The following is a 27106-nucleotide window of genomic DNA, read 5'->3' as shown; positions in this document are numbered from 1 at the left end:
TACCAGCATTTTTTGGGATGTCGACTGATAGACAATGTTGCCAGAAAAAAACAACAAAACAAAAATGATAAAAATGATAGCATCATGTTATTATCTCAACAACAGTATCTTTCCACAGATTTCAGCTGATCCTATGAAGACACATCACACTGCACCAGAATTTAAGAAATCAATTCTCTGTAAAACAAAGTTTAAAGATGACTAAAGAAAATGGAAGCAGTCTTGTGGGGGAGGGCACAGGACTAAGTAACCCCCCCCCTCATACACAGTGTTATATATGGGGCAGCGGTATTGGCTGCAGGCTGGGAGGAGAGATCCCCAGTTCAGGGCTGGGGGGCTGGGGGGCTGGGGGGCAGGGGGGCTGGGGGGCAGGGGGGCTGGGGGGGCCGCAGTGTTAGCAGAACGGCAGAGTCGGGGAGTGCTTGGGCGCTATGGAAACACACAGCAGGGCTGTTTGTTTACAGATGCTACAGTCAGGCGGTCAGGCAGTCTCAGCCCATTGGTCATCGCTGTTTCTGGACAAAGCCACAGGTCCTCTCTTCCAACACTTTACTGAACGGTGGAGGGGGAAAAAAAACTGTGTGATTCTTAATCAAATTTCAGAAATTGTGCCTGCGTGCGAGTCTGTGTATTTGTGTGTATGTGTGTCTGTGTATGTCTATGTATTTGTGAGTGCGTGTGTCTGTGTGCCCGTGTGTGTGTGTGTATGTCTGTATATGTTTGAGAGAGAGTGTGTGTGTGTGTGTGTGTGTGTGTGTATATGTTTGAGAGAGTGTGTGTGTGTGTGTGTGTGTATGTTTGAGAGAGTGTGCGTGTGTGTATATGTTTGAGAGAAAGTGTGTGTGTGTGTGTGTGTGTGTGTAACTGGAGGGTGTCTGAATCTCCTGCAGTGTACAGCTGGTGTAATTTCGCCCGTCCCTCCCCAGCCCTGATGTCCCATCTTTCTTTCTGACAGCAAACATTACCAACCAACAAAATATTTTACATCAGGAGGGAATCTTGCTCTGTGACCAGGCCATTCTGGAAAACTCCTGGTCATCTGTAAATGCAAACTATTTTTTATTAAGTTTCTTTCCATACATTTAGGTCCATGCTTTTTTTAAATTTTTGTTTTGTTTATTATTATTATTTTTTCGCATGACCTTTAAATATGTCCTGCTGAGAGTGGGCGGGCTTTCTCAGTGAGTTAACCCCCCCCCCCATGCCACCTATCAGAGCACCAGCTCATTTTTTGTTTACCTTTTCAAAAGCAACAAAAGAGCGAATCAATGCACTCCCGATAAAGGCTGAATCAAACCCGAAGGCTGGGAGGACATGCAGAGAGTATAAATGAGGCTCACGCTCGGCATACTGTCCCCTCAGCTGGGCAGGCGGGGGACAGGCGCGGGGGGGGGGGGCAAAGACGCGTTTTAAAGAGCGCTTTCTTACCGCGCGACCAAATTCCACTGTTCCCTCCCATCTGCCCCACACCTTTCCTCTCTCTCTTCCCATCTATCCATTCCTGTCCTTCATTTTTTACAAATCATAACGGTAACCAGTAACCATGCCAACAGCGATCGCTGGCTGCCCTCCGTTGCCATGGCGGCGGAGCGTGCTATAACCACGTCTCAGCAGGAAGACCCTGCGCTCCCAACGAGCTCACACGCACGCACGCACACACGCACGCACACACACACACACGAGCTCAGCGCTCCACCACAGCACACGCACACGCACACTCACACGCACACGCACACGCACACGCACACGCACACGCACACGCACACGCACACGCACACGCACACGCACACGCACACGCACACGCACACGCACACACTCACACTCACACTCACACTCACACTCACACTCACACTCACACTCACACTCACACACACCCTCACCAGCTGACTGGGTCGGTGCAATGACTCACTCAGTCTCAACGGCTTCACAGGTCTGCCATCTCTCACGGTTCTGTTCACTGTGCAGCATCGGCCATTTATAACCATTTACTGAACCCCCCCGGTGTGATAAAGCGTGCACAGCATTGCTGACCCATAACGTGTTCATAATGAAACGCATACATAATGCACTCAGAGTCATAAACGGTGACTGTGAGCCCACACCCTTCCTGCTCACCCAGGCTAGCACTGCAACACACGCTAAGCTACTCCTTCCTGTTTGCACAGACGCACACGCGTGTTCACATCGCTTATTTGAATAACCTGAAAAACAAAAAAACTGTTCCCACGGAGCCAAATTTATACCCAAAGCCTTAGACCCAACTGAGAGTATTATTCTGTTAAAGCTATTTGCTTGTAAATTTCCAGAGCAGTTTGAGCTGACAAAAAGAAAACCGCTGCTATTCATTCCAAATGACAAAAACAAAATGGAAAATGGCCCAGGATTAAGAGTTTTATAACGAGAACAACGATCGAGCCTGTTTATCAATTAATTGAAATCTTACAATTATGTATATAAAGATCCTTACACTAATGCCCCCTCTCACAGGACCTGCCCCTACTGCCCCCTCCCACAGGACCTGCCCATAATCCCCCCTCTCACAGTACCTGCCCCCTCTCACAGGACCTGCCCCTACTGCCCCCTCTCACAGGACCTGCCCCTACTGCCCCCTCCCACAGGACCTGCCCCTACTGCCCCCTCCCACAGTACCTGCCCCCTCTCACAGGACCTGCCCCTACTGCCCCTCTGCAGCAGGGCGTAAGGCCTCTGAGCTGTGCGGTAAAGCAGACGCTGCGTCTGATTTGTATTCACGGCTCCGCTGAGAGGGAGCCTCTTACTACGCAGCCGACGGCCTCTAAAGGCTTCAAAGCAAACGGAGACAGACCCTCACGCAGACTGACCCCGGGGCTTTCACTGAGACAGACCCTCATACAGACTGACCCCGGGGCTTTCACTGAGACAGACCCTCATACAGACTGACCCCGGGGCTTTCACTGAGACAGACCCTCATACAGACTGACCCCGGGCTTTCACTGAGACAGACCCTCATACAGACTGACCCCGGGCTTTCACTGAGACAGACCTCATACAGACTGACCCCGGGGCTTTCACTGAGACAGACCCTCATACAGACTGACCCCGGGCTTTCACTGAGACAGACCCTCATACAGACTGACCCCGGGCTTTCACTGAGACAGACCCTCATACAGACTGACCCCGGGGCTTTCACTGAGACAGACCCTCACACAGACTGACCCCGGGGCTTTCACTGAGACAGACCCTCATACAGACTGACCCCGGGGCTTTCACTGAGACAGACCCTCATACAGACTGACCCCGGGGCTTTCACTGAGACAGACCCTCATACAGACTGACCCCGGGGCTTTCACTGAGACAGACCCTCATACAGACTGACCCCGGGGCTTTCACTGAGACAGACCCTCATACAGACTGACCCCGGGGCTTTCACTGAGACAGACCCTCATACAGACTGACGCCCGGGGCTTTCACTGAGACAGACCCTCAACAGACTGACCCCGGGCTTTCACTGAGACAGACCCTCATACAGACTGACCCCGGGGCTTTCACTGAGACAGACCTCATACAGACTGACCCCGGGGCTTTCACTGAGACAGACCCTCATACAGACTGACCCCGGGGCTTTCACTGAGACAGACTCTCATACAGACTGACCCCGGGGCTTTCACTGAGACAGACCCTCATACAGCCTGACGCCCGGGGCTTTCACTGAGACAGACCCTCACACAGGCGAACGCGGACGCTCTCGTTCACGCCGTTTCCCGAGCGACGGACGGACGTTTAGCCAGTTACTCTGTCATCGCGTCCATGGCGATTTAGGGGTGAAGAGGGGAGTTAACGAGAGACAGCACTTTAACAATAACGCTCCACTGATCCAATACGAGCGCACTAAAGCCTGTCCATAAGAAGGGCCCAGACACACACACACACGCTCACAAACGCACGCACGCACGCACGCAGACACACAGACACACACACACACACACACGCACACACGCACGCAGACACACACACACACGCACACACACACACACGCACACACACACACACACGCGCACACACACACACACGCACGCAGACACACACACACACAGACACACACACACACAGACACACACGCACACACACACTTACAAAATCAGAATTATAGAAGTCTATTAATGTTAATGTCATAAAAACCTAACGAGCGGCTATTTTGTAATTAACTGGCCAAGTGGTTTGATGCTAAAATCAATTATAGAAATGCTTTTTGCACACGTGCATGTACAGCAAGATACAGAGCTGTGCAGTTTGTGAATCATCTAAAAATAATGCCACCTCTAATTTGTTTCAGTTAATGTGGCACGCTCATTCTAGAAAGAGTGCTTTAAGAAGCTAAAAATATTTTGAAAATCTCAGCAGTTTTCTTCCCCCTTCAAGGACTCTGAAACAGTTGAGCCAGTGTGTGTTCATCTGAGTTTAACGAGCCACTTGTTTTCCAGCGTTAGTGTGTAGTCTCACTGAAATTCTAAATGCGGAAGTTTTGAACTTTGCGACAGAAACCTTTCGTTTGCAAATTCCAATATGGCCGCCAAAGTGCGGTGTGCTGACTGTTTGCTGTTTATCAGCTCAATTTTCACTAAGGAAAGCATGGACCAAATAAACAAACGATAGGTCATAATTATGATTAACGTTCCTGAACTTCATCCTTGGCCCTAACAGTGCCCCATGAAATGTATTAGAAAATGTTCCTTTCTCAAACATCGATAAGTTTGATAAACTGCTGTATCACCACCAAATTTATCTTGGTTTTTCAGAATTGTCAACTCTGCTTGTGAGATACTGAGACATCTTCAGTGACGAAGAACGCATTCTCCTCATCTTGCGTCAGTGTTTTTTGTGAATGTTCTGAATGGGAATGGAAAAATCAAACACAACACAATCTCTGCTGCCCATCAACACACTGCAGGTTTGGGCAACAGTCCTGGCATACAGAAATATGGCACCATTTCAAAACCGGAGCCAGAGAATCGGGGATCGAATATTAAGAGGAACAACAGAGGCAGGGGCATCAGCAACTACAGGCCTGTGGTGATGCAGGGGCAGGGCGAACACTGTGAAGGCTATGCTGTGGATACTGTGAAGGCTGTAACGCTGGTGTCCTACGGGCTGACAGTGATGTAGGGATGGGTGGACACTGTGAAGGCTACACTGTGAAGGCTGAGGACACTGTGAAGGCTGAGGACACTGTGAAGGCTACACTGTGAAGGCTGAGGACACTGTGAAGGTTGAGGACGCTGTGAAGGCTACACTGTGAAGGCTAGGGACACTGTGAAGGCTACACTGTGAAGGCTGAGGACACTGTGAAGGCTACACTGTGAAGGCTGAGGACGCTGTGAAGGCTATACTGTGAAGGCTAAGGACACTGTGAAGGCTACACTGTGAAGGCTGAGGACACTGTGAAGGTGGCATACACTGGTAAGGCTGGGACACTGCGAAAGCTGAGAGTCGCTGAGGCTACACTTGAAGGCTGAGGACACTGTGAAGGGTAACTGTGAAGGCTGAGGACAGCTGAGAAGGCTATACTGTGAAGGCTGAGGGACGCTGAAGGCTATACTGTGAAGGCTAGGGACACTGTGAAGGCTACACTGTGAAGGCTGAGGACGCTGTGAAGGCTATACTGTGAAGGCTAGGGACACTGTGAAGGCTACACTGTGAAGGCTGAGGACACTGTGAAGGGTACACTGTGAAGGCTGAGGACGCTGTGAAGGCTATACTGTGAAGGCTGAGGACGCTGTGAAGGCTATACTGTGAAGGCTAGGGACACTGTGAAGGCTACACTGTGAAGGCTGAGGACGCTGTGAAGGCTACACTGTGAAGGCTGAGGACACTGTGAAGGTGTGCCGCCAGTGTCTTACCTTGCGTCCGTCGCTGGCGTGACAGTTGACGTTTAAAGGAGTGAGCAGAGCCATGAGCTTCTCTTCATTGCCGCTCCTGCAGCAAGACAAAATTTTATAAAGGACAGGACGGGACAGGACGGGACAGGACAGGACAGGACAGGGCAAAACAGAACAGAGCACCCCTCTCACTCAATCAGCCACAGGAGGGAGAGGGAGACACACAGCCACAGAACAGCTTCTCACAGAAAGATTATAAACTTGCGAAAAAATTGAGAGCACTGAACTCCTGAAGCAAGATAATATTTTAGAAACAACAGAACAAAGTGTGAGACTCAGTACATTAGTCACAAGTGTGAGAGTGAGGAAGAGAGAGACAGCGAGAGAGAGAGAGGGAGGGAGAGTGAGGAATAGAGAGATTGTGAGAGACAGAGAGAGGGAGAGGAAGAGAGAGACAGTGAGAGACAGAGAGAGAGAGAGACAGAGTGAGAGAGAGAGGGAGGGAGAGAGGGAGGCTATGAATTGAGTCGTGTTTCCAAAGTCAAACCAAACCAGACCAGGCACAATAATCAAGCTCCTCAACAGAGAAAGGAGTCCATCTAACCACACAAAGCCGTATTCAGCCTCCCGGTGAAATCTCCGGAGTGAGCCTGTTGTAATACACACGCACGTGAGCGTGACACAGCTGGAATAAGCATGACGCAGGAATACAGATGTGGCCTGAGAGAACCCTGATGCTCCACCCTGGGGGTGGGGCAGTTCCTTCCTGCCCTAAAGAGGGCGCCCTTTCCCAGGGGCAGGGCCGCACGGTTAACTTCATTTAGCGTGTTTATTTCCCACAATGCCTCGTAATTTACCGCCCTCCCCCCCATCCCCTTTGCGTGCGCAGCACACACAGAACTGCAGGCGTAAGCCTGATGTGCTGCAGTCTTACGCAGGCCATGATTTCTAAGATGCAGCCGCGCTTTGTCTATTTTTATGTCTTCCGTTTTTCCAGAATAGCGAAATAAAATGTGTATTGAACAAGGTCTGCAGCCCATCAGCCTACTGAAGCCTGACAGCCTATCGGAGAAAACTTTCAGGTCATTATTCACTTTTAATTAGCCTACAATTCTAACGGAATTCACATAAAATCAGTCAATATTTTCTACTATATCACTGAATTCACTTAATTGTCCAGGCCTACAGACCACTGAGCACCAGAAGGCCTGAAAACGGCTGTTTATCTGTCCATGAATTATAGCCCCGGGTTTGGAATGCCACTGTCTGCAGGAGCGAAGTGTTCTGGCATGAGCACCTCCTCGTCTGACCCACCTCCACCTCCTTCTCTGACCCTCCTCCTCCTCTGACTCTCCTCCTCCTCTGACCCTCCTCCTCCTCTGACTCTCCTCCTTCTCTGACCCTCCTCTTGCCCAGGAGAAGCCTCCCTGCCCCAGTGTGTGGAGTAAAGCCAGAGAAACGTCTATGCGATGCCTCTGAGTGGGTCTGCAGCTGTTAAATGAGCTTTAGACTCATTTATGGGGCCAGTTGATGGGCGTGGAGAAGATGGAGAGAGAAAAAGAAGAGATAGAGAATGATGGAGGGATGAAGGGGAGAGAAAGAGAGCGAGTACTCACCGTGCAGCCTCGAGGAGATCGTCCTTCTTGTATTCACCTGGGAGGCAGAAAAGCATGCTGTCAGAATGAGGGAGACAGAGACACAGCAGCTACAGGAAAACCCTATCAGCACTAGAACTGAACTCGCAGCTCCACAGCCCACACACACATACGCACACACACACACAGTTGCGCGCACACACATGCACGTAAGAACACCCCTGAGTGCAGAAGGCTCCCTGCCAGTGCCGCCCCCCCCAGATCCCCCCGCTCTCCTCTTCCTGGGGTGCGTGCGCTCTCACGCTCGTGTAGGTGCGTGTTCCCGGAACGGTTGCTATGACAACCAAGCATAAAAGAAAACATTTCAGACCTCCCCCCTTCCCTCCCCCTCATCTCCTCAGCCCAGTGACTCTGCTCGATGGGGGAAATCGGTAAATATTCAAGTGGGGGGGTCGGGGGGGGCTAGGAGCAGAAGAGATTAAATGAGAAGTTAACCTCTGGTACTGCAGTTGCTAAAAACATTTGAAATGGCCTGCACACCAACAACTGCCCGGGCCAATCCAAAATATACGCCAAAACTGAAATATCAATAAACTTAATACAACTTTAATTCACCGGAATACAAGAGGAATACAATACTCAAGCAATTACTAGAGCACAGGGTAACATTCATCTCCAGCCTTCAGGAAAGCCCATCACAGATTCTGAGCCTGTGTACATGGAAGATTAAACTGGTGTGGAACAGAGAGGACTGTCACTGCCTGTGTGTCACCAGTGTGTCAGTGTGCGTTAGTCACCAGTGTGTCAGTGTGCGTTAGTCACCAGTGTGTCAGTGTGCGTTAGTCACCAGTGTGTCAGTGTGCGTTAGTCACCAGTGTGTCAGTGTGCGTTAGTCACCAGTGTGTCAGTGTGCGTTAGTCACCAGTGTGTCAGTGTGCGTTAGTCACCAGTGTGTCAGTGTGCGTTAGTCACCAGTGTGTCAGTGTGCGTTAGTCACAGTGTGCAGTGTGCTAGTCACCAGTGTGTCAGTGTGCGTAGTCACCAGTGTGTCAGTGTGCGTTAGTGCTTAGTCACCAGTGTGTCAGTGTGCGTTGGTCACCAGTGTGTCAGTGTGCGTTAGGTCACCAGTGTGTCAGTGTGCGTTAGTCACCAGTGTGTCAGCGTGCGTTAGTCACCAGTGTGTCAGTGTGCGCTAGTCACCAGTGTGTCAGTGTGCGTGTCAGTGTGCGTTAGTCACCAGTGTGTCAGTGTGCGTTGGTCACCAGTGTGTCAGTGTGCGTTGGTCACCAGTGTGTCAGTGTGCGTTAGTCACCAGTGTGTCAGTGTGCGTTAGTCACCAGTGTGTCAGTGTGCGTTAGTCACCAGTGTGTCAGTGTGTGTGTCAGTGTGCGTTAGTCACCAGTGTGTCAGTGTGCGTTAGTCACCAGTGTGTCAGTGTGCGTTAGTCACCAGTGTGTCAGTGTGCGTTAGTCACCAGTGTGTCAGTGTGCATTAGTCACCAGTGTGTCAGTGTGCGCTGTAACCCAGAACACGCGTCTCAGTCTGACGAGCGGTAGCACGGCGCTCCGCTACTCGGGCTCAGCCAGACCCGAAAGCCGGACGGTTACACAACGCCTGACTGGCTGCAGGCCCAATCACAGCCGCCAGCGCATCCGCACCGAACGGCAGGCCCAATCACAGCCGCAAGCGCATCCGCACCGAACGCTTCTGCTAAAAGCAACTGTCCAAGTCAGATGGGAATTAAAAAAAAAACAAAAAAAACAACTGTTATTACAACAACAGCCACTGACAGCTAGAGGAAATCGCTTCAAAAACCAAACCAGAAAGCAAGAACAGGATTTACATTTTTTAAATCCCTATTCATCATTTGCATAGATGTGTTTAATCCCCTCGAATGAAATAAATAAATAAAACTGAGCAATACCATTATAATAATTTGCTAAACATCGTTTTACACAAAGCACAGCAAAGCAGGACACTAAATTGCCCTGAATTAGCCCTGTGAAATGTTATGTTTCACATGTTTCAAGGCTTGACACACTTTTTGGACAAAGTGAACGCTGGAGTTTCTGCCTTCTGGGTCCTACTGGGTCTGTCAGTCACTTGCCAAGAGCCCCAAACACACAGAAGGGCTTCCTCATGTTCCTGAGTGAGCAGTACAGATCAGAGCCTGGACCCCTGAATAAATCACCTGCTCAAGGTGCAGATCAGGTGCAGCAGACACAACAGGATGTGCTGTGTGTGTGTGTGCGTGCGTGCGTGCGTGTGTGTGCGCGTATGTGTGTGTGTGCGTGTGTGTGTGCGTGTGTGTGTGTGTGTGTGTGTGTGTGTGTGTGTGTGTGCGTGTGTGCGTGTGCGCGTGTGTGTGCCAGGAGACCTTTCAAAATGCGGCCCGTTATTTTCCTCCTACTCATTAATCGCTTCCAGTTGGCAAATTAGCCGCTGCAAACATGGAAGATCCTCTTTAATCTCCCATCTGGAGCGTAAGCTCTTCACAGATCCACCCTTTAGTCTGGCTGCTTCCCTGCCCCCCCTCCCCCCTTGCCCCCCCCCTCCTCGCTTTCCCACGCATCGGGAAAGCGCCGAAATCCAAAACTACAATTTCCATAACCCCCCATTCCTTTCTTCTTCTTCCTTTCGAAGCCCTGTTGACATGTCAGCAGCAGTCGCCTGTGAGCAGGCAGCGCCCCCAGGAGCCCGGGACGCTCTCCTGCAGCTGAGAGCTCGTTTGTATGGGCGGGAGTTTGCGGGAGTTTGCAGGAAAACCTGAGGTGACTCACCTGGCTAAAGCTCGGCAGAAGCCCACAGACCTCCTGCCAGGCTCCCTGCCCATTAGTCTAAACCTCAGAATTCTTTCATGATTTTGCCACTAAAGTTTGAAATTATATCAAACTTAGACTGCACAATGACAGCATCACCTTAAAGGGGGGAAAGCAAATCAGACTATAATATCTGAAAAGCAGCAAGGCGAAAAATCAGAGAAGAAAACTGCTTTAAACATCACAGGGGTCTGAATATTACACTCCCAATTACATCAAGTTCTTTCCACACTTGCAGTTCACAAATCTCCCCTCTTTAAGCACCGTATTACAAAGCTTCGCAGAACGCAAAATTAGCTATGCAGGCAAGAAAAACACCAATTTGCACAGTAATTTGTTATGAAAACAACTTTCTTAAAGACGTTTTTAAGAAATGTCACCAGCTTATTTGTTCCCTCAGGCCTAACGGCACATAGCTGTCTGTCAGATTTATTAAGAGCCTCGATGGAATTTGTGTGTGCTGCGTGTGCAGGACCAGCGTGGGGAAATGAGCATGTGGGAAATGAGCGTGTGCAGGACCAGCGTGGGGGAATGAGCGTGTGCAGGACCAGCGTGGGGAAATGAGCATGTGGGAAATGAGCGTGTGCAGGACCAGCGTGGGGGAATGAGGCCCCTAACTGCCACACCACAGCATGCAACGCCAGACCCCCTCAGCCTCCTGCTGGCGCAGTGCAGGACTCCACCACAGGGGGGCGCTGTGGAGCCCCAAGGGCACAGCTCCACGCACTGATTCACAATGATCTAATTCTTTTTTTCCCCAAACACCGTGAACCTTGATATACAAGCTGTTAAAACTGCAATAATCCATGCAACATTGGGAAGTGTATTGTTTGGGGGGGGGGGGCATGGTTGGGGGGAGCAGGCTACACTGAGCCGTCGTTCTGTGGAGCAGAAATAGCTCAAGTTCCTGCACTGGGACCCTGGCTGTAATTAGCTTTTTAAAAACAGGCTGAGATGCTAATCAGAACTGTCCTCACAGCTGAGCAGAGCTGAGAGCAGCACTGAGCCGGCAGCACACAATCCGTTCTGAATGACATTCATGCAGATGCTGGGCCAATCTAAACTGACAGGCGACTCTGGAGGGTTTATGAAGCACGCATGGAGCTCACTGCCCACAGGTGAGCTTTGCAGCTTGTGATCAGAGACATGCCTGCACTCCCTTCAGAAACAGAGCAGCAGAATCAGAGACATGCCTGCACTCCCTTCAGAAACAGAGCAGCAGAATCAGAGACATGCCTGCACTCCCTTCCGAAACAGAGCAGCAGAAACCATGTGCTAACGTTGCCACCCCCCGTCCTGCACACACAAGAGGCTTCTGAACAGCAAGCGCTCAGGTGATTAACTGGCATTAATGATGGCTTATGTGACGGCCCCCCTCCGCAAAACAAGCCCCCTTCACTCCGGTCCTGAACGGCACTCTGTCAGCAGAAATAAACTCCCTTTCTGGAGAAGGAGGCCAACCTGAGAAAAATGCCAATTCAGAGGAAGGATACTGAGGGGAATGAACACACCTGCTAACCGCAAAGAGGACATCGCGTGGGACCGTTACCCACGGCGATTAGCGGTAATCCGGCGAAACGAGAAAGAAAATGCGAAACGGACCAAAATTGGGCATAGCAGCCCAACGAGAAAACATTCCGACTTGGATGCGTTCCTGGGGGTGTTTTTAAATCACAAGAGAAGCCGTGCGCTCCATGTTTTTGTCGATGTTCGTGGGAAGATTAAAGCCGGCCTGGGGGAACGATGGGAGCCCATGACCCGACAGAGAACAGGCGGTGATTCCTTTAAAAACACGCACCCCTCCGCAAGCAGGGACTTCTGCTGCAAGTACATCTATTCCTTTCACATTCCCATTTCTATTATGCCTCTCCTTACATTAAAAAATGAAGAGATTTTCAGAGAGAACAAGCAAACAAAAACAGGAGCGAGGCGATCGCGGCGTCCTGATCTTCAAACTGAAGTCAAACACCAAGGGCCCGCTGGATCTCTGGGCTCTGATAAAGTGGGCTGAACAAACACAGCCAAAGAGGATTTAGTGGAAAGTGAATCTACGTGCGTACAATAGGCTAAGTTCTAATGTTACACTAGTGCCCCAAGGAGCGACGTTTAATTAAACACACATTCACTTTTCACACTGACTGAGCGAGACAAAACTTCACAGTAACGAAAGCGTAAAACACACAAACACACACTGGACTCGTCTGATTTAAATCACTCACCCGGAGCGCGATGTAAAAGGTTGATCTTCTGAATTCCTGCGCGTTAATTAACAAAACGGCAACGGCTCAGCTCCCTCTGATCGATGGACGAGGCTCCCGAGTCTGACGACATCGTCCAAACTACTGCTCAACTCATATTTTTACTTTGCAACACTGCATTCAGAGTAAAGGGAGTTTCTTTCCCACTCTAACTGAAGACATGCCTTTTCAGATGTTTCTCATTTGCCAGTCGTCCAATGAGAAACGGCTCTGCAGGTTATTCACGTAGCTGGAATACGCGTGTTCACTGAACGGACGTCTCTGATCAGACAGACGCAGGGCTGGCCCAGGGCTGGCTCAGGGCGATAGGCTCCAGACACCAGACGGCGTTGGGACACAGTGAGATAGCATCTCGCCCTTTTCAGGCTGGTCATGAGTTTCCCATGAACAGGCTCTCTCTCTTCTGGGACTGTCCGCAGGAAGCGTATGATCGATGAGCAGAGGTACCAAACACGAGTGTGAAGCAGCCTACTGAGGTCCTCTCTATCAATGCTTCACTGTTCCACCCCACATTAAAGACCACAATGTCCTCGCTCCTTAAACACACACTCTTAAATAGACCTACGCAGCCAACTTCCTTATATGACCGCATCAGAAGACACTGAATTTACCCATTAAATAACTAATAAAATAACAATAAATAAATATATAAATGCTGTTGCAAAAACGTCCAGACACACAAAGACATTACTGAGAGTTAAGAATGGAGCTTATTAGGGTCATAGTGAACAATCCCCCTGGGAAAGACACCGTCCCAAATAAAGACAAGCCCGACTGAGCTCAGTAAACAAAGCGCTCATTCCTTCTCTCTCGCCCGTTTGACCAGCGTGGGAGAACGGAAGCGCTCAGGCGAAAACGTCTGAGGCCAGCCCGGTGAAAGCAGACAACTGGAGGCGGGCCTGTAGAGGCACTTCCTGTGCCTGATCAAGATGGCCGCCAAGCTCCATTTACCCCAGGGAAGAGCAGTCAGTGGGAGGGGCTTAACGCGTTGCCTAAGATTTCTCTTCTGGTTTGGTTTAACTGAAAGTCTGAGGTGCTCCAAGTCCCCTATCGTCAGGTTAACAGAATTTAAAACCCGATACCAAATCTGGCTGTAAATATTGGTTTATTTAGCATCACTAACACTGGGTTACGACCAACTGCTCTCCACCAGCAGGGGCAGCGGTGATGGCTGGTGTGCTGGATGCTGTCTGTACTGATACAGCTCTATCGGGTTCTGCTCTGGAGGAACAGAGCCGGACTCTTATCTCCTCTGGGCAGAGAGGCTAAACGGTGAGAACCCGGCGGGCCGACGGCAGGGAAAGGGATAACCCGTTTAGCAGGAGCGCCGTGCTCAGCGCTCTTCTCCCGGACTCCTCTCCCGCTCATTCACAGCGAAGTGTCAGCGAGCGTGGCGCTGCTGCAGAGGGCTGAGGTCAGGAGCGCAGAGCGCCCCGCTACACCGCCATCTTCACAGCTCCGTCCGCGACGCCAGCGCGTCTCTTTCTCCGTTTCCCACTCCAGAAACGCGCAAAGCCCCTCAGACTGCCGGCCCTGGTCTGTTTACCGCCGATGGTTCAGACCGTCCGCGCGGACGGACCGCGGTACAGACGGCGCTCGAGGGACGCGTGCGCGGGACGGATCTGAGGACGGACGCAGCGGTGGCAGGAGGGGCCTACGAGCCGTTCAAAATCGGGGATAAAAGGAAAAACTGTGAGATCTTTAAAAAACACTTCCTATGTAAGGAAATAAAATCTCTCCCCCAGCGCGGGCAGAGACTAGGGGAGCTGAAAAAAGGACCAATCAGACGGAGGCCCTCTGCCCTCGGAAGCTCGACTTCCTGAGAAAGTAAATGTTAGGAAAGGCTGAAAAACCGCCATTCTGAAAAACCCACATCTCACAGCCCTCGAGTCCTCAAGTCCCGCCGGCAACTGGCAGCTTATTTCTGTGACCATTTCTTGCCCCTCGATTATGACAAAATGTCAAAGCTACAGTAAACACACACTGAGCTGGAGCTCAGAACCGCTCAATAAAACAGAACTGACTGGAGCTCAGACTCTTACTGTCCATCAAGCGCCTCTCGTCCACAGCAACTTCATCTCGGAATGCTCCAGGACGAAATAACACCTGAGGAAAGAGCTCATCTGGGACATGCCAAGCGCTTAGAACCTGAGGTTGGCCAACTGAATGCTTTCACTGGGTTCACTTCTCGAACAGGTGTGTTTCCCCCCCACACACAAAAAAATCCACTTATTTATTTGTTCATCAATTCATCTATGTTGTTGTCCTTTACGTGGCTCCAGCTGACACTGTAGAGTTTTGGGAAACAGTCAAGACACCCAGTCCTCTAGCGAGATTCTGTCTGGAGAAGCAGAAGGCCCCGGAACACCAAGCAGAAAGGAGTCTGGCTTTACCACAAAGGGGCCTGTGTAAAAAACTAAAGCAAAACAAACGCACCGGGACGAACCCCAGCCTGTCTCCGAGGTAGATCTCACTTCATCTTACTCTCAGTAAAAACTGAGAAATCGCACAAGAGCCCCAGAGTGGACTGAGCGGCTGCAATCGATACCCAAACTTCATTACTGACCGCAAACACCGCGGAGCCTTCATTAATCTCCCGCCTCCAAACGCTTAACGCTACCACACGCGATCCCTTATTTTCATCTAAACGTCATCGCTAACGCCCCGGAGGTGCCGGTCGTGCCTGAACTCGCTCAGTAGCCCCGCCCACAGCCATTCCCCACAGCCATTCCCCACAGTCATTCCACACAGCCATTCCCCACAGCCATTCCCACACAGCTATTCCCCACAGCCATTCCCCACAGCCATTCCCCACAGTCATTCCCCACAGCCATTCCCAGGGCACGGCTAGCCACCGCGGCTACGCTCAGCGCTCAGCGCTCGTTTCCATTTATATCTGTCATTTCCCTCGGGCTGCACCAGTGCGTTCTGCAGATCATGTGACAGTGCACACCTCGTCATCTCCACCCGGGTTTAGGACAGCCCGGGTCACTGCGACCGCATAAAACCCATCACATTTTAACACCTGGATCATGGAGTCCCCTTAATTCAGCCAAAAATAAAACAGGCATCAGAAGCACAGTACTTTTAAACCGAGCACGTCATCGAATCAGACACTCATTTCCTTTCTGAAACTCGGTGGAACCCGTGAAGTTCAGTGTAGGACTGAAGAGGAGCCACAATCAGAAAGCCAGGCTCGCAAGCTTTATGACATGGCACAGTTAACCTTATGCCCACACATCCGGCACAAGGGAAGAATAATTACGAGAAGAAAAAAAAACACATTCCCGTCACTCCCGCCAATTTGAACGGATTCTCTCCCCCACAGAATGTTGAAGAGCAAACGCAATTACCGCTGCCTCCGCGGCGGGTAAAGGTAGCATGATCAGCGCGAGCTTCGTGTATATTAACCGATATTAACGCAGTTACTGTGCGCGAGCTCTGTGTGTATTAACTGGTATTAACCGATATTAACCCTGAGTTACTTTCCCTACGTGAATGAGTGTTCTCATCAAGCGCCCTGACCAAGAGAATAGAGCATGAATGTGTGACAAACACCCGAAGGGGGGGGGGGGGGGCGGGTTATGCTTATCAGCAGCTCTCCAGGATGCTGGCTGAAAATGCGATGCACTTTAGCCCTCCGCTTTATCCAGCTCAGAGTATAGAGGCTGCATTTAAATAGACTACTTTACTGTTCAAGGGCACAAAAGTCATGCCAGACCGAGTATTCGAACCGACAATTCTACTCGAAACCTTCAAATACGCGCATCATCGCATGGGCTCCCAAAGTCATCTGAAAACGCATCTGCAAAGTTGTTGCGATAATAATCTACAATACACTTTTTTAAAAATATTAAAAGCTCAAAATATTAAAAATGGTTTATCATTTTGGGCATGTCAGGGTAGCTAACCTGAGTAAGGAACAAAGACAAAGCACAAAGCCGGAGTGCATCTGAGGGAAGTATAGCTACGGTCATCCGTCAACATTTCTCTCCAGCTGATAACGCCGCACCGTTAGCAGGAACAGTCTCAGCGCTGGAAAGATCGCGCTGGGACACATTTCAGACGGACACATTCCCAAGGAGATCCCTTTTTTAAAAAAAAGTAGCTAGTTACAGTAACTAAATGTAGAGCTTGCAGTGAATTTTACACGACTTAAAACATGCTAGTTGACCAAGCAATTAAAACTCTTAAGCAGATGATCATTTTCAAATTAATTCATGATTAATTAATGTTTATTATTTCAGTATTGTAATGTATTGTACAAAAATGGCACACACAAAAAAGTGCACATATCTGAAAAATCTCTGCCTTGTAAACTTGAATATATTTCACATGAAGATAATGTTAATTAGGCTTCATTGGGCAATTAAAAGAATAATGAATTGTATTTAAGGGCTGTGCAAAGACTTTTCCAAAAGAAGCATGGAGGTGTGATGAAGCAATTAAAAAAGATACAGGTAACAGACTGAAATGTGTTTTTAAAATAATTGGATGATAATCCTTTATAACCTTAAAGACGCAATAACTGCCTGATGAGAAATGCAGATCAGAATCTCATTACTGGTGCAATTAAAGTTGAGTAAGAGCTCTGTACACACAACACAGCAGCATGAGGACAGCCAGGAGCCAGAATCACGGATGCAGAACATGGAGCCAGAATCACGGATGCAGAACGTGAACACAGTTCCAGCTGCACAGTGAGGCTGGGATGGCTAATGCATGCCAATGATGAAATAAACAGAACACCTCACAGGACCTTCAGCCTCTGATGCAACTGACACAGGCGAGAGAGAGAGAGAGAGAGAAATGGCATGCAGTTCAGTCACAGAGAGAGAGAGATAGAGAGAGACTGCATGGAGCTCAGGCACAGAGAGAGAGAGAGAGAGAGACACAGAGAGAGAGAGAGTGCAGTTCAGTCAGAAGTTGGAAACTGCCCTGATCGCCATGGAAAATGAATAATCCATACACATCTGCAATTGCACATGGTTTTAACCCCCTCAACCACACGCACACAGTTAAAAATGAACACCACATTCCACACATTATATATGCGTAATTCATTTTTAGGGTACTTACATTCATAATTAAAATCACTATAATTTAGTCATTTATTTTCTGCTACACTACAATACCCATAATCATCAGCCTTATGAAGGTGTGTCAGGCCGGCTGCCCTCAGGTGTGAAAAGATCCTGTTATAATAACCTTCGCAGACGAGAGAAGCGCTCACAGCCTGGAGCACATCCTCTCCCAGCTCAGCTCTGGGGCTGGACTCTGCCATGAGCCATCCCCCCCGTGCGTACTGACCAGCGAGGAAGGAAGCCATCGCAGGTCACGCCTCACTGGAGCATCATGGGAAACCTGACTGGTGCAGATGACTCATGGTCGGCGAGGCCTCAGGCCTTCTGCTCCTGTCTTCAGATCACTGGCTGAGACAGCGCTCGTATTGGCCTTCAGAGCGCAGCCTGAGCGGGAGGCCAGTTACAATCAATAAAGATCATCAGCTGCTTGCGTCTGACTGAACGATGCTCGCCCATAAAGATGTTCCTAAACATCAGCGCTGCTGCAGACAAGCCACACCCGGTAACTTACTCAAAATAACCCACGAGCAATAACATCAGCCCAAAACTTAAACACGGCCAATTTGTTTCTACACTAAATTTGTCAAGATGACTCGAGAACAATCCATCAATGGAAATTCATTCTGCATGAATAACAAATGACCTCAGGAGAGGATGGATCGCTCCAGCCTTCTGAGCGGTGAGCGGCACGGCTTGCGGGAATCCTGATTGGTTCTGAAGCATTCTGCTCCAGTGATCAAAGCAGGAAGTGACAGAAAGAAGAATGGAGCAGAGAAAAGCACCTCCCCCCTCCCCCTCCCCATCCCTGTCCTGATAGCATTCTAAACAGCTGAACAAGCTCCATATGCAGATTAGTTCTGAAGAGGAGTGAACGCCATGTAACATTAACAGTGATCTACAGCAGCGATTTTTTTTGTTTATTCTTTTTTGGCTGATACTTTCATCCGGGAAAGCAGCGGAAACCGAACTTTGGAACAATCCGAGTTTTGAAAAGTTAAAATAGTCCAATTCCACTGCGGGCATTTCAGCCCGTATCCCAACCTCTGCACAGACAAGCGCATACTGAGCAACTCAGCTCCAGTACGGTTCAGCAGAATATCACCAGCTTCCAATTATTTCTAATGAGATAAATATGGATTAAAAAAGAAATTAAACACTACTTCTGCTAAAGGAGAAACATCGTCTAGTTTTGTTTCCCCCTAAACCATTCTATTTACTCTTGGGCACAACAGACCATAATAAAAAAGCCCCACTTTTGCAGCCTACCTCAGAAAGCAAAGGGAAAACACTCCCACAACCTCTCTCTCTTTCTTTCTGGGAGAAAACAATGTCTGAGTCATAAAGGAATGAGAAGAGTTCAGCTCTGACTCGTGCTTAACTGATAACCTGAGGTTTGAGGGGAAGTCACGGGCATCAAACCCCAATGAAGAGGAAGAGGGCAAATATGTAACGCTGGAGCATCTTAAACCCTGAGTAAATCAGTCTGTATAAACAACCTGTCACTCACCTGTAGCCATTTTCTCCCACTTCACAGTCCATAGGGACTGTGCTGTACACCACTCGTTTCTACTAAAAAACATACATAATTTTGTGTTTTTCTGCTGTAAGATGGGTGGTGCTCATCTTGGATTATGACTTCCAATTTAATAACTGCAGGTCTAAAAAAAGACTCATAAGCAATATTTGTATCCTGATGGTGTTACTGCTTTTATTAAAAGAAATATAAAAACAGGCAATGTTTAACTTTTTCCCCAATGGTAGGGTCACTCCAGGAAAAGTCATCGCTGCTGTTAAACTTAGAAAAAGGTCATTTTTGCTGCTGCGGAGGACACAAAGCGTAAGCGTACAACGCTGTCATCTTCAGCACAAAGTGCCAGAGCCTGAGCCAGAGGACCTGAGGGACCGGCGTTCAGAGGTGTTTAGTGTTCAGAGAGCTGCATGGGGAGCACAGCGGAGCTGAACACCGGTGACTGCACACGGGGCCCGGCGCCGTTAACCCTACTCGTTAAGTGCTAATTAAACGCCCCCAGGTTAAACGGCTCGCTGTTCACCGGGCGTCGCTGTTCTTGCCTTTTATAGGAGGCAGAACACACACTGCGCGCAAGGGCAAGTTAATGGCCATGTTCTCTCTGAGCACGCTCAGGTATAGCAGGCTTTTTAATTGAGCAGCTATGTTCTGGTCCTTAAAAAAAAAAATTGGCACCAAGTGAACTTAGCCGATCCCTGGTCTAGTGGGTCTTACAGCCCAGTCTCAAATACTGGCCAGGACCGGTCTGATTCATGTTTAATTTAAAGGCTGTCTGTGCAATGCTCCCTTCCAGGAATCAGAACATAAGAGCACAGCAGCACAGAGCAATATCCTGTCTCTCCAGGACACCTTCTGATGACTGTGGATCTCGCCTGACAGAGCACATCTGTGTGTATGAAGATGTGCGCATGAGGCAGGCTCATATTTAGAGTGTGAAGGGAGGCGAGTAAGCAGAGGTGGGCGATAAGCTGCAGCGGTTTGTTTCTTCGCTGTATCTCAAAGCAGGAAACGTGTCATCCTGCTTTCAAAAGCGGGAAGTTCCTGGAGCTACAGGCCGTGGAAAATTTGGGATTAGTGCTGCATGCGCTGGGAAGCTCACGACTTCCAGCGCTCTGTCCTCCTACATCAAGAGCACGCCATCAAGGCACGCCTTCGAGCCTTTTAAACTTCAGTACGGAGAACTCTCCTAAAAGGGGTTTAACACTTTGGTTCCTTAAGTTACCTCAGCTTATACTCATTTACACCTTATGCATTCAGCTTGCGTGAAAATCAGTCATTCTGTAAAAGTCATCCATAACATTCAGTTAACCTGTGAGCTCGCAAGTTGAATAATTAGTGATCTCAGTTACACAGGCTGTTCAGTCACTTTTATGACCTTCTACTGGGAAAGTGAGGCTTCGCCAACCTCATAGTGGGTGGAGCCATCATGCCATCATTCACAGGCCAATATCAACCAATCAAAAGAAAGCTTTCCATTTGCGTAAAATCGTTACGTTTTAATGGACAAACAGCAGTGATCAGGGACGGGGAAGCTGTTGTGTCTTGGTTTCATCATCAGTACTCCCTCAGGTAACGGTCTGGATGCCAAACTGTTTGCTTTAGTCTGCTTCCTGGTGCTAAGCCTTGGAGAGAGAGGCCCTTTTGTACTTCACACATCAGTCTTAGCGTTTAATCGTTTCTATCAGAAAGCCATTACCGCTGGGTTTGACGGTAAGGAAGACGCATCACTTTACTCCCCAAATTAAGCACACAGCACAAGCGCCCTACAGACAGACTACTCTTTATCCAACTCAGTGTTCACTTCCATGAACATGAAGCAGATCTATTATCAAACGAGCTGAGAAGCACAGGCAGTGCTAAACGCTTTGACTAAAGGCTCTTCCCCATCATTAATTAACTATTTTAAACGTAGTTCAAAAAAAAAACAAAGAATTATGAGAAACAGTGGTTAAACGCTCAAACTGAAATTATGTGGTGAAAGGACAGAAATGTTTCAATTCCCAAAACAGAGGGGGCTCCTCACATTATAATGACATTATCGTTATATTTAACTGGACGAGCTCCGCAGAATTAGATTCATTAGGATTTCATGAGCAAACGTGTCTTTTGTGATAAACCAGGCAGTCAAAGAAATGTGCTAATTAACATCATACATCAAACGCCTTAAAAAGGCCTTGACACTTGTGTCATATAACAACGCTTCTGGGTTTTATGTTTGTGAATCTGAAAATCTGCAACAAGGACTGCAAGACCATCGCCTAGTTCTTACGATGTTAAAATCAAACGAAAGATCTGTAGCGTGTAGCTCAGTATTGCACAGGCAGGCTTCATTTTGTAATTTACATTCGTAATGGTACACAACAAAGAAAGAATGCCAAGAAATTGCATGTTAAAGGTAAAATGAATGCAATGACATAGATGACAGCATATTCTAAAAACTTTACAGACAGGAGACTACAAATAAAAATTAACTGAATACCTGGGAATCTCAGCAAAAAAAAAAATGGGCCCAGTTATTTGGATTACGTAATGTCAAAAAGATATGAGGATTATTCCATACAAGTGCCTTCCATCTAAAACACTTGCATTGAGTACCAGTGGGAGCTTAATGTTATGAGTTTAGTTGATTTATACTGAATTTGTCAACATTTGGTGTGCAGCGAATATGGTTTTGCACAGATTAGCGATGTTAATTGCTCCTGATCTGTGTATAACAGCCAACGGCTAATAATGTTAAATTGTTGATTTGTTTATTGATGGCTAATTACTGAGTAAAGAAAACAGGGCTGTCCAACACATTCAGCATTGCAAATGTACAGTAGCGATCATCCAGCACCTCTGCGTATTCCACACAACGACCAACAATTTTAACCTAAGGGACGGTCTGGAAAACCACATATTTTAAAAATCGGAAGCCACCGCGTTTGTTTTGGCAGAGCTGATTGTGATCAAAATCGTCGATACCGAAATAAAACGAGAGTACGCGAGCAAGCGTGCGGCTGCGAATTTCAAGCATCCCTTTAATTCCTGAAGCCACGGCGCGAGACGGCCCTTACCGACGGCACTCAACACGAGCCGGCTGACTACAAGCCTGTTCGGCGTCACAAAGGAAAACCGCCTCCCCAGCTCGCGCTCGACTCTGCCTTCACACAGCACCAGAACAAGACGTCCTGTATTTCCGCTTGCACCCCGCGTCCGTCCTAAATTGAAATGCGCTGCGTAAATGCTGAAATGTTCTTTTTCCCCCTTCTTGTTTATTTCAGCTATAATTTGCTCTTCAGAAGTGAGCTGGCTTTTCAACAGACAGTAGAAACGATCCATTTAAACATGAAAAATAAACGGGCGGAGGAAAATACTGCAGACAGTCGTGCATTCTGGCTTGCCCTCTGAATGAACTCGCTGGAGAATGTCCAATTAACTCTATAAACCTAGGAAGCCAAGCAAGACTCGCCTCAAGATGAATGTGGTCATCTCCCACTTCCTCACTTGCTCTCGTTATAAAGCAGTATACGGAGACAGAGATGTGTACTAGCCATCTTTACAACCGAGAGAATTTAATGGTCAAGTCACTTACTGCATTGATCCTGCGGCCAGTTCGGATCAATAACAATAAGTTTGTACTACTGGAAATTAAGATTTGATAAATTAATGCATTAATTTACATTCTGTGACAAAAAAGCATATTTTTCTTCGATAACCTATACACCTATACAGCGGACACCGCCGTTTTTGAACTTTTATTTCAACATATTACCATCTGCCCAACTCCACAACTGCCTTAGCCGCTAGACAGACAGACGACAGAGAAATAAACGTTTTTTGAGCCGTAACGGGGACAAGATAATTTTCTAAACCTTTCACAGCGGAAAATGAAAATAAATTAGCATGTACAGACGCTCGCCAGTGGCCACGGAGGAAAATGTGTAGGCCGTGATAGCGAAACGATAAAAGTAATGACAAGATTCTCAGCACAAACCATTTTTTTACCTTATAATTGGTACTCAGCTAATTACTGGGCCTAATGTGAAAAAACTGTAATCAACACTCATCAAGTACGTGACGAGTTATATTAGGATCACAAGGAAAAATCTATTAAAGATACATTAAGCATTTAAAACTAACAATGTGGGAACATTTTACTCTTTTACAAGAGTGGCCTAATAAAGGAAAATCTTACCCACTTTACAGCCACACCAGACAGCACTGTACTGCAGTTTCGGTCCCACCGGCTCACTGGGTGAAACCGGCTAACGTTACCCAGGAATCCCGCCACACGTTCATTACAGCTCATCAGTTCAAATGGCGGTTGAATGCATGCGACCCGACGAGCCATCCAGCGGCCCTACAAATTCTCCTTTTTTGACATTCCCACTCGTTCAGAAACATTTCTCCACGTAAAGAACATCTTTATTCAACATCCCTCTCAACTACTGGTTCCAAGCTAGTTATTAATACCTCAAGATATCAAGGAGGTTTTGGGATGAGACAGGTGTATCAAACGATCGTTAAAACTACATTAAAATATCTCCCAATGCAGCCAAAGCATATGGAGTCATCATTGTATTACAATGCGACACAACCTGTTGTAGGAACATTTAACATCTGTTTAAATCCCCTTAAATATCGCAGAGGGAAGACTCCTCTCCACATACAGGAATTCTGCTTAGGAGCAGCTGTTGCAGGTGGTACAGAACTTTACAGAAGGATTATACACAGAAAGCCAGTAGCAGCATGTGAGTATTGGCCATCATTATGGGATGTGCACAGATACGTGAAGCCTTGATGTCTGTGAATTAGCACAAGCTTCTGCCGTGAAGCTGCGAGGGATTTCATTAATGAAACGATCGGCCGCTGTGATCATAAAAACACGGCAGCTAAATGGCCGTACATAAAAGAGCCGGCTACTGCGGCACGTTGCAGGTAACGAAAATGTGTACGTGAACGCTCCTCTCTGGGGAGAGTATTTAAATAACTACAGACCATCATGTGTGCTTCAGAGTCTCATACATACAGGAAGAAAGTTCTGCAAATGGCTCATGACTACATTTCATTCAGGCTGAGAGATGGAAAACAATAAAAGAAATACAAAAGCAATGCTAGCAATGTGTTGCGTTTGATAGTATCCTTATTTCACCCCACTTGTGCTGTGCAGAAAAGCTGTATTTGCAGACATGTACACAAGCCAGCTAGGCCGACCTTTCCTGAACTGGAAACTTGCATGAAACTGAGCCTATAGCTTCACCTGATGAGTGACAAACATATCACTGTCCATGCCAGAAATGCACTGATGTACACCGATCTCTGGGGAAAATAGATAGGTATGAAAAGCACCTGTTCTTTAACTCTTTAAGGTGTAAGACCTGAAATATGTGGTTAGAATGTTCTTAGCTGAACATTCTAATGCTGATGTCACAATCACTGCTGGTGACTGAAAGCAGTGGAGTTCTAGAACACTGACTTAGAATTTTGGGGAAAAAACGTTCCAGAAAGCGTACTCTAAAGGGTGAATATAATTAGACTGGCGCTCCGCTCCATTGTGATGTCATAAAGAACCAGCACGGGCTCCGCGATGCTCAGCGCTGCTCAGCGCGTCTCTCCACGCAGAGCTGCACTGGAGCCTGAGGCGCTGCCCTGACGCGCAGCTCGGCGTTCGCATGCGCGAGGTGGGAGCCCAGCGCGCTTAGTTAGCGAGGCAGCGCTGCATCAGCCAGGTCCTCTGCCCGCGCGCGCTCATCGCCACGGAAACAACCCAGCACACGCGCGCACAACCACTACAGCTTCAATGAGAAACAAAAAAAAACGTAAACACAACAGCAGACCCCCCCCCCCATGAATGATACAGTAAGACACAAGTCAAACACACACACGCGCGCACACATGCGTACACACACACAAACAGAAATCATTCCACCTTTTCAAATCAGCAACAAAGAACAAAGAGGCAGAATAAACTATTTACAGAAAGAGAGAGAGTGTGTGATGGTAGAGACGGAATGGAGTGGGAGGAGATACAGAGAGAGGAGGAGAGAGGAGATGAGAGGGCAGAGTACAGATAGATACAGAGAGGAGGTGATCGAGGAGAGGTACAGATACAGAGAGAGAGAGAGAGGTACAGGTACAGACACAGACAGAGAGAGAGGTACAGGTACAGACACAGACAGAGAGAGAGGTACACGTACAGATACAGAGTGAGAGAGAGGTAGAGGTACAGATACAGAGAAAGAGAGAGGTACAGATACAGAGAAAGAGAGAGGTACAGATACAGAGAGAGAGAGAGAGAGGTACAGATACAGAGAGAGTGAGAGAGAGGTACAGATACAGAGAGAGTGAGGGAGAGGTACAGGTACAGAGTGAGAGGGAGAGGTACAGAGAGAGAGAGAGAGGTACAGGTACAGACACAGAGAGCTGAAGTTGGGGGTGGGGGGGGTACTCACCGGTGAGCACGGCCTTGGCGGACGGGTCGGCCAGGTCCAGGGCGGACTTGCCGTCGGTGTTGCGGATGGTGGGGTCGGCTCCGTGCTGGAGCAGCACTGCGCAGGGGAGACAGAAGCAGTCCTTTAACTCGGGCAGGCACAGGCTGCCCGTCCCGCTCGCGGGCACCGCCAGCGCTCTCCTGGGCATGGTGCGGGCACAAACGGGCATCGCACGGCAGCGTGGCGAGGCGGGGGGGCTGTGCACACCGCAGAGAGGCGGCGAGCTGGGGGGGGGCCCTATGTTACTACGGGAGTCGGACTCCAGGCAGCACGGAGCCGCTGGACTGCAGGTACGAGCCCGTGGAGCGCTGAGTATCCTCTCATTCTGCGTTCCCGTCTCCGCCGCTCCCCCTCGCTCGGCCGCTCCCGCTTCCCCTCCCTCGCGCTCGGAGACGGCGTTCCGGCATTCCGGCTGTTTTAATTTCCCTCCTCAGCCCGAGTCTCAGCGCTCCTACGCCACGCAGCGTCCCCGGACTGAGCTCCAGCGCAAACACACCAAACACGCTGCGCCTCTCTCTCTCTGTTTCTCTCCCTCCCTCTTCTCTCCCTCCCTCTCTCTCCCGCTCGCTCTCCCCCCTCCCTCCCTCACTCACTCTCTCACTCTCTCCCCTCTCCCTCTCTCTCTCTCCTGCTCTCCCCCTCTCCCGCTTTCCCTATTTTCCTCTCTGAGTCCCTCTACCTCTCTCTCTCCCTCCCTCCCTCCCAGCTTAAAATCCAGCGCTCCAATCCGAGAGTGGAAGAGGGGCTGGAAAGGGCCTGGACTGGCAGAAGCACCCCCTCTCCTCCGGGGGGGGGGGGAGCTGAGCTGATAAACAACAGGAGATGGAGGTGGAGAAAGAGCAGCAGCAAAAACAAGGCTCTTCCTCAGAAAGAGGGAAAAATGAAAAACAGCTTCACACTGCAGGAGAGCACACGACGCGTCTGACTGACGCCCAGCGGGGAGAATCTCGGATTGTAAAAACAAACAAACATAACGAACGCTAATACACGACTTAACGACACAAAAACCTTGCAGGAGAAATGAAATGTGAGGGGGGGGGAAGCAAGCCGGGGATTTAATTAGCAGCCCCCCCTGCACACGGTACTCTCCCGTGGAGGGGGGGGGGGGCACATGCCGTTTTATTTCTGACGGAGGCTAAAGACACCACAGAATAATAACCCCCTTAAAAGGCAGCCGTGTAGCATATTGATTATTGACATCCGTACGGTATTGGATTTTCTGTTTTTCTGTGTGTACGCTCGCACAGGAAAGAGCTTTTCTGTGTAGGAATTCATTCCTCCTGTGGTTTGTGCACAAACTGAATAACCACCCAAAACCCCCAGCATGGCTCGACTCGGAGTGTAACACGGTCTGAATTCTTAATTTCACAATGGACAATTCAGCTAGGCTTACTCTATCCTTATTTTGGTCTTGATTTCTTAAGGCTGATCACCCATAGAATTAATTAAAACTGCCTTTTCAAATTCATTCGCAGATCATGGCAACGTCCTACT

At 48.7% G+C, this 27106-nt stretch overlaps 1 protein-coding gene across 1 annotated transcript in view; it reads right to left on the bottom strand.

The window, feature by feature from the left end:
* The window catches only part of tnksb (tankyrase, TRF1-interacting ankyrin-related ADP-ribose polymerase b), a 53904-nt gene that overhangs the window by 17689 nt on the left and 9109 nt on the right, over positions 1-27106 (bottom strand). The window contains 3 exon segments of the mRNA XM_064297360.1: positions 5877-5952; positions 7472-7508; positions 25574-25669. Of these exon segments, the coding sequence (XP_064153430.1) occupies positions 5877-5952; positions 7472-7508; positions 25574-25669 (209 nt within the window).

This window comes from Anguilla rostrata, chromosome 10 (genome assembly GCF_018555375.3).
Source record: "Anguilla rostrata isolate EN2019 chromosome 10, ASM1855537v3, whole genome shotgun sequence".
Classification (NCBI taxonomy): Eukaryota; Metazoa; Chordata; class Actinopteri; order Anguilliformes; family Anguillidae; genus Anguilla; species Anguilla rostrata.
This window is presented reverse-complemented; position numbering and strand designations above follow the sequence as displayed.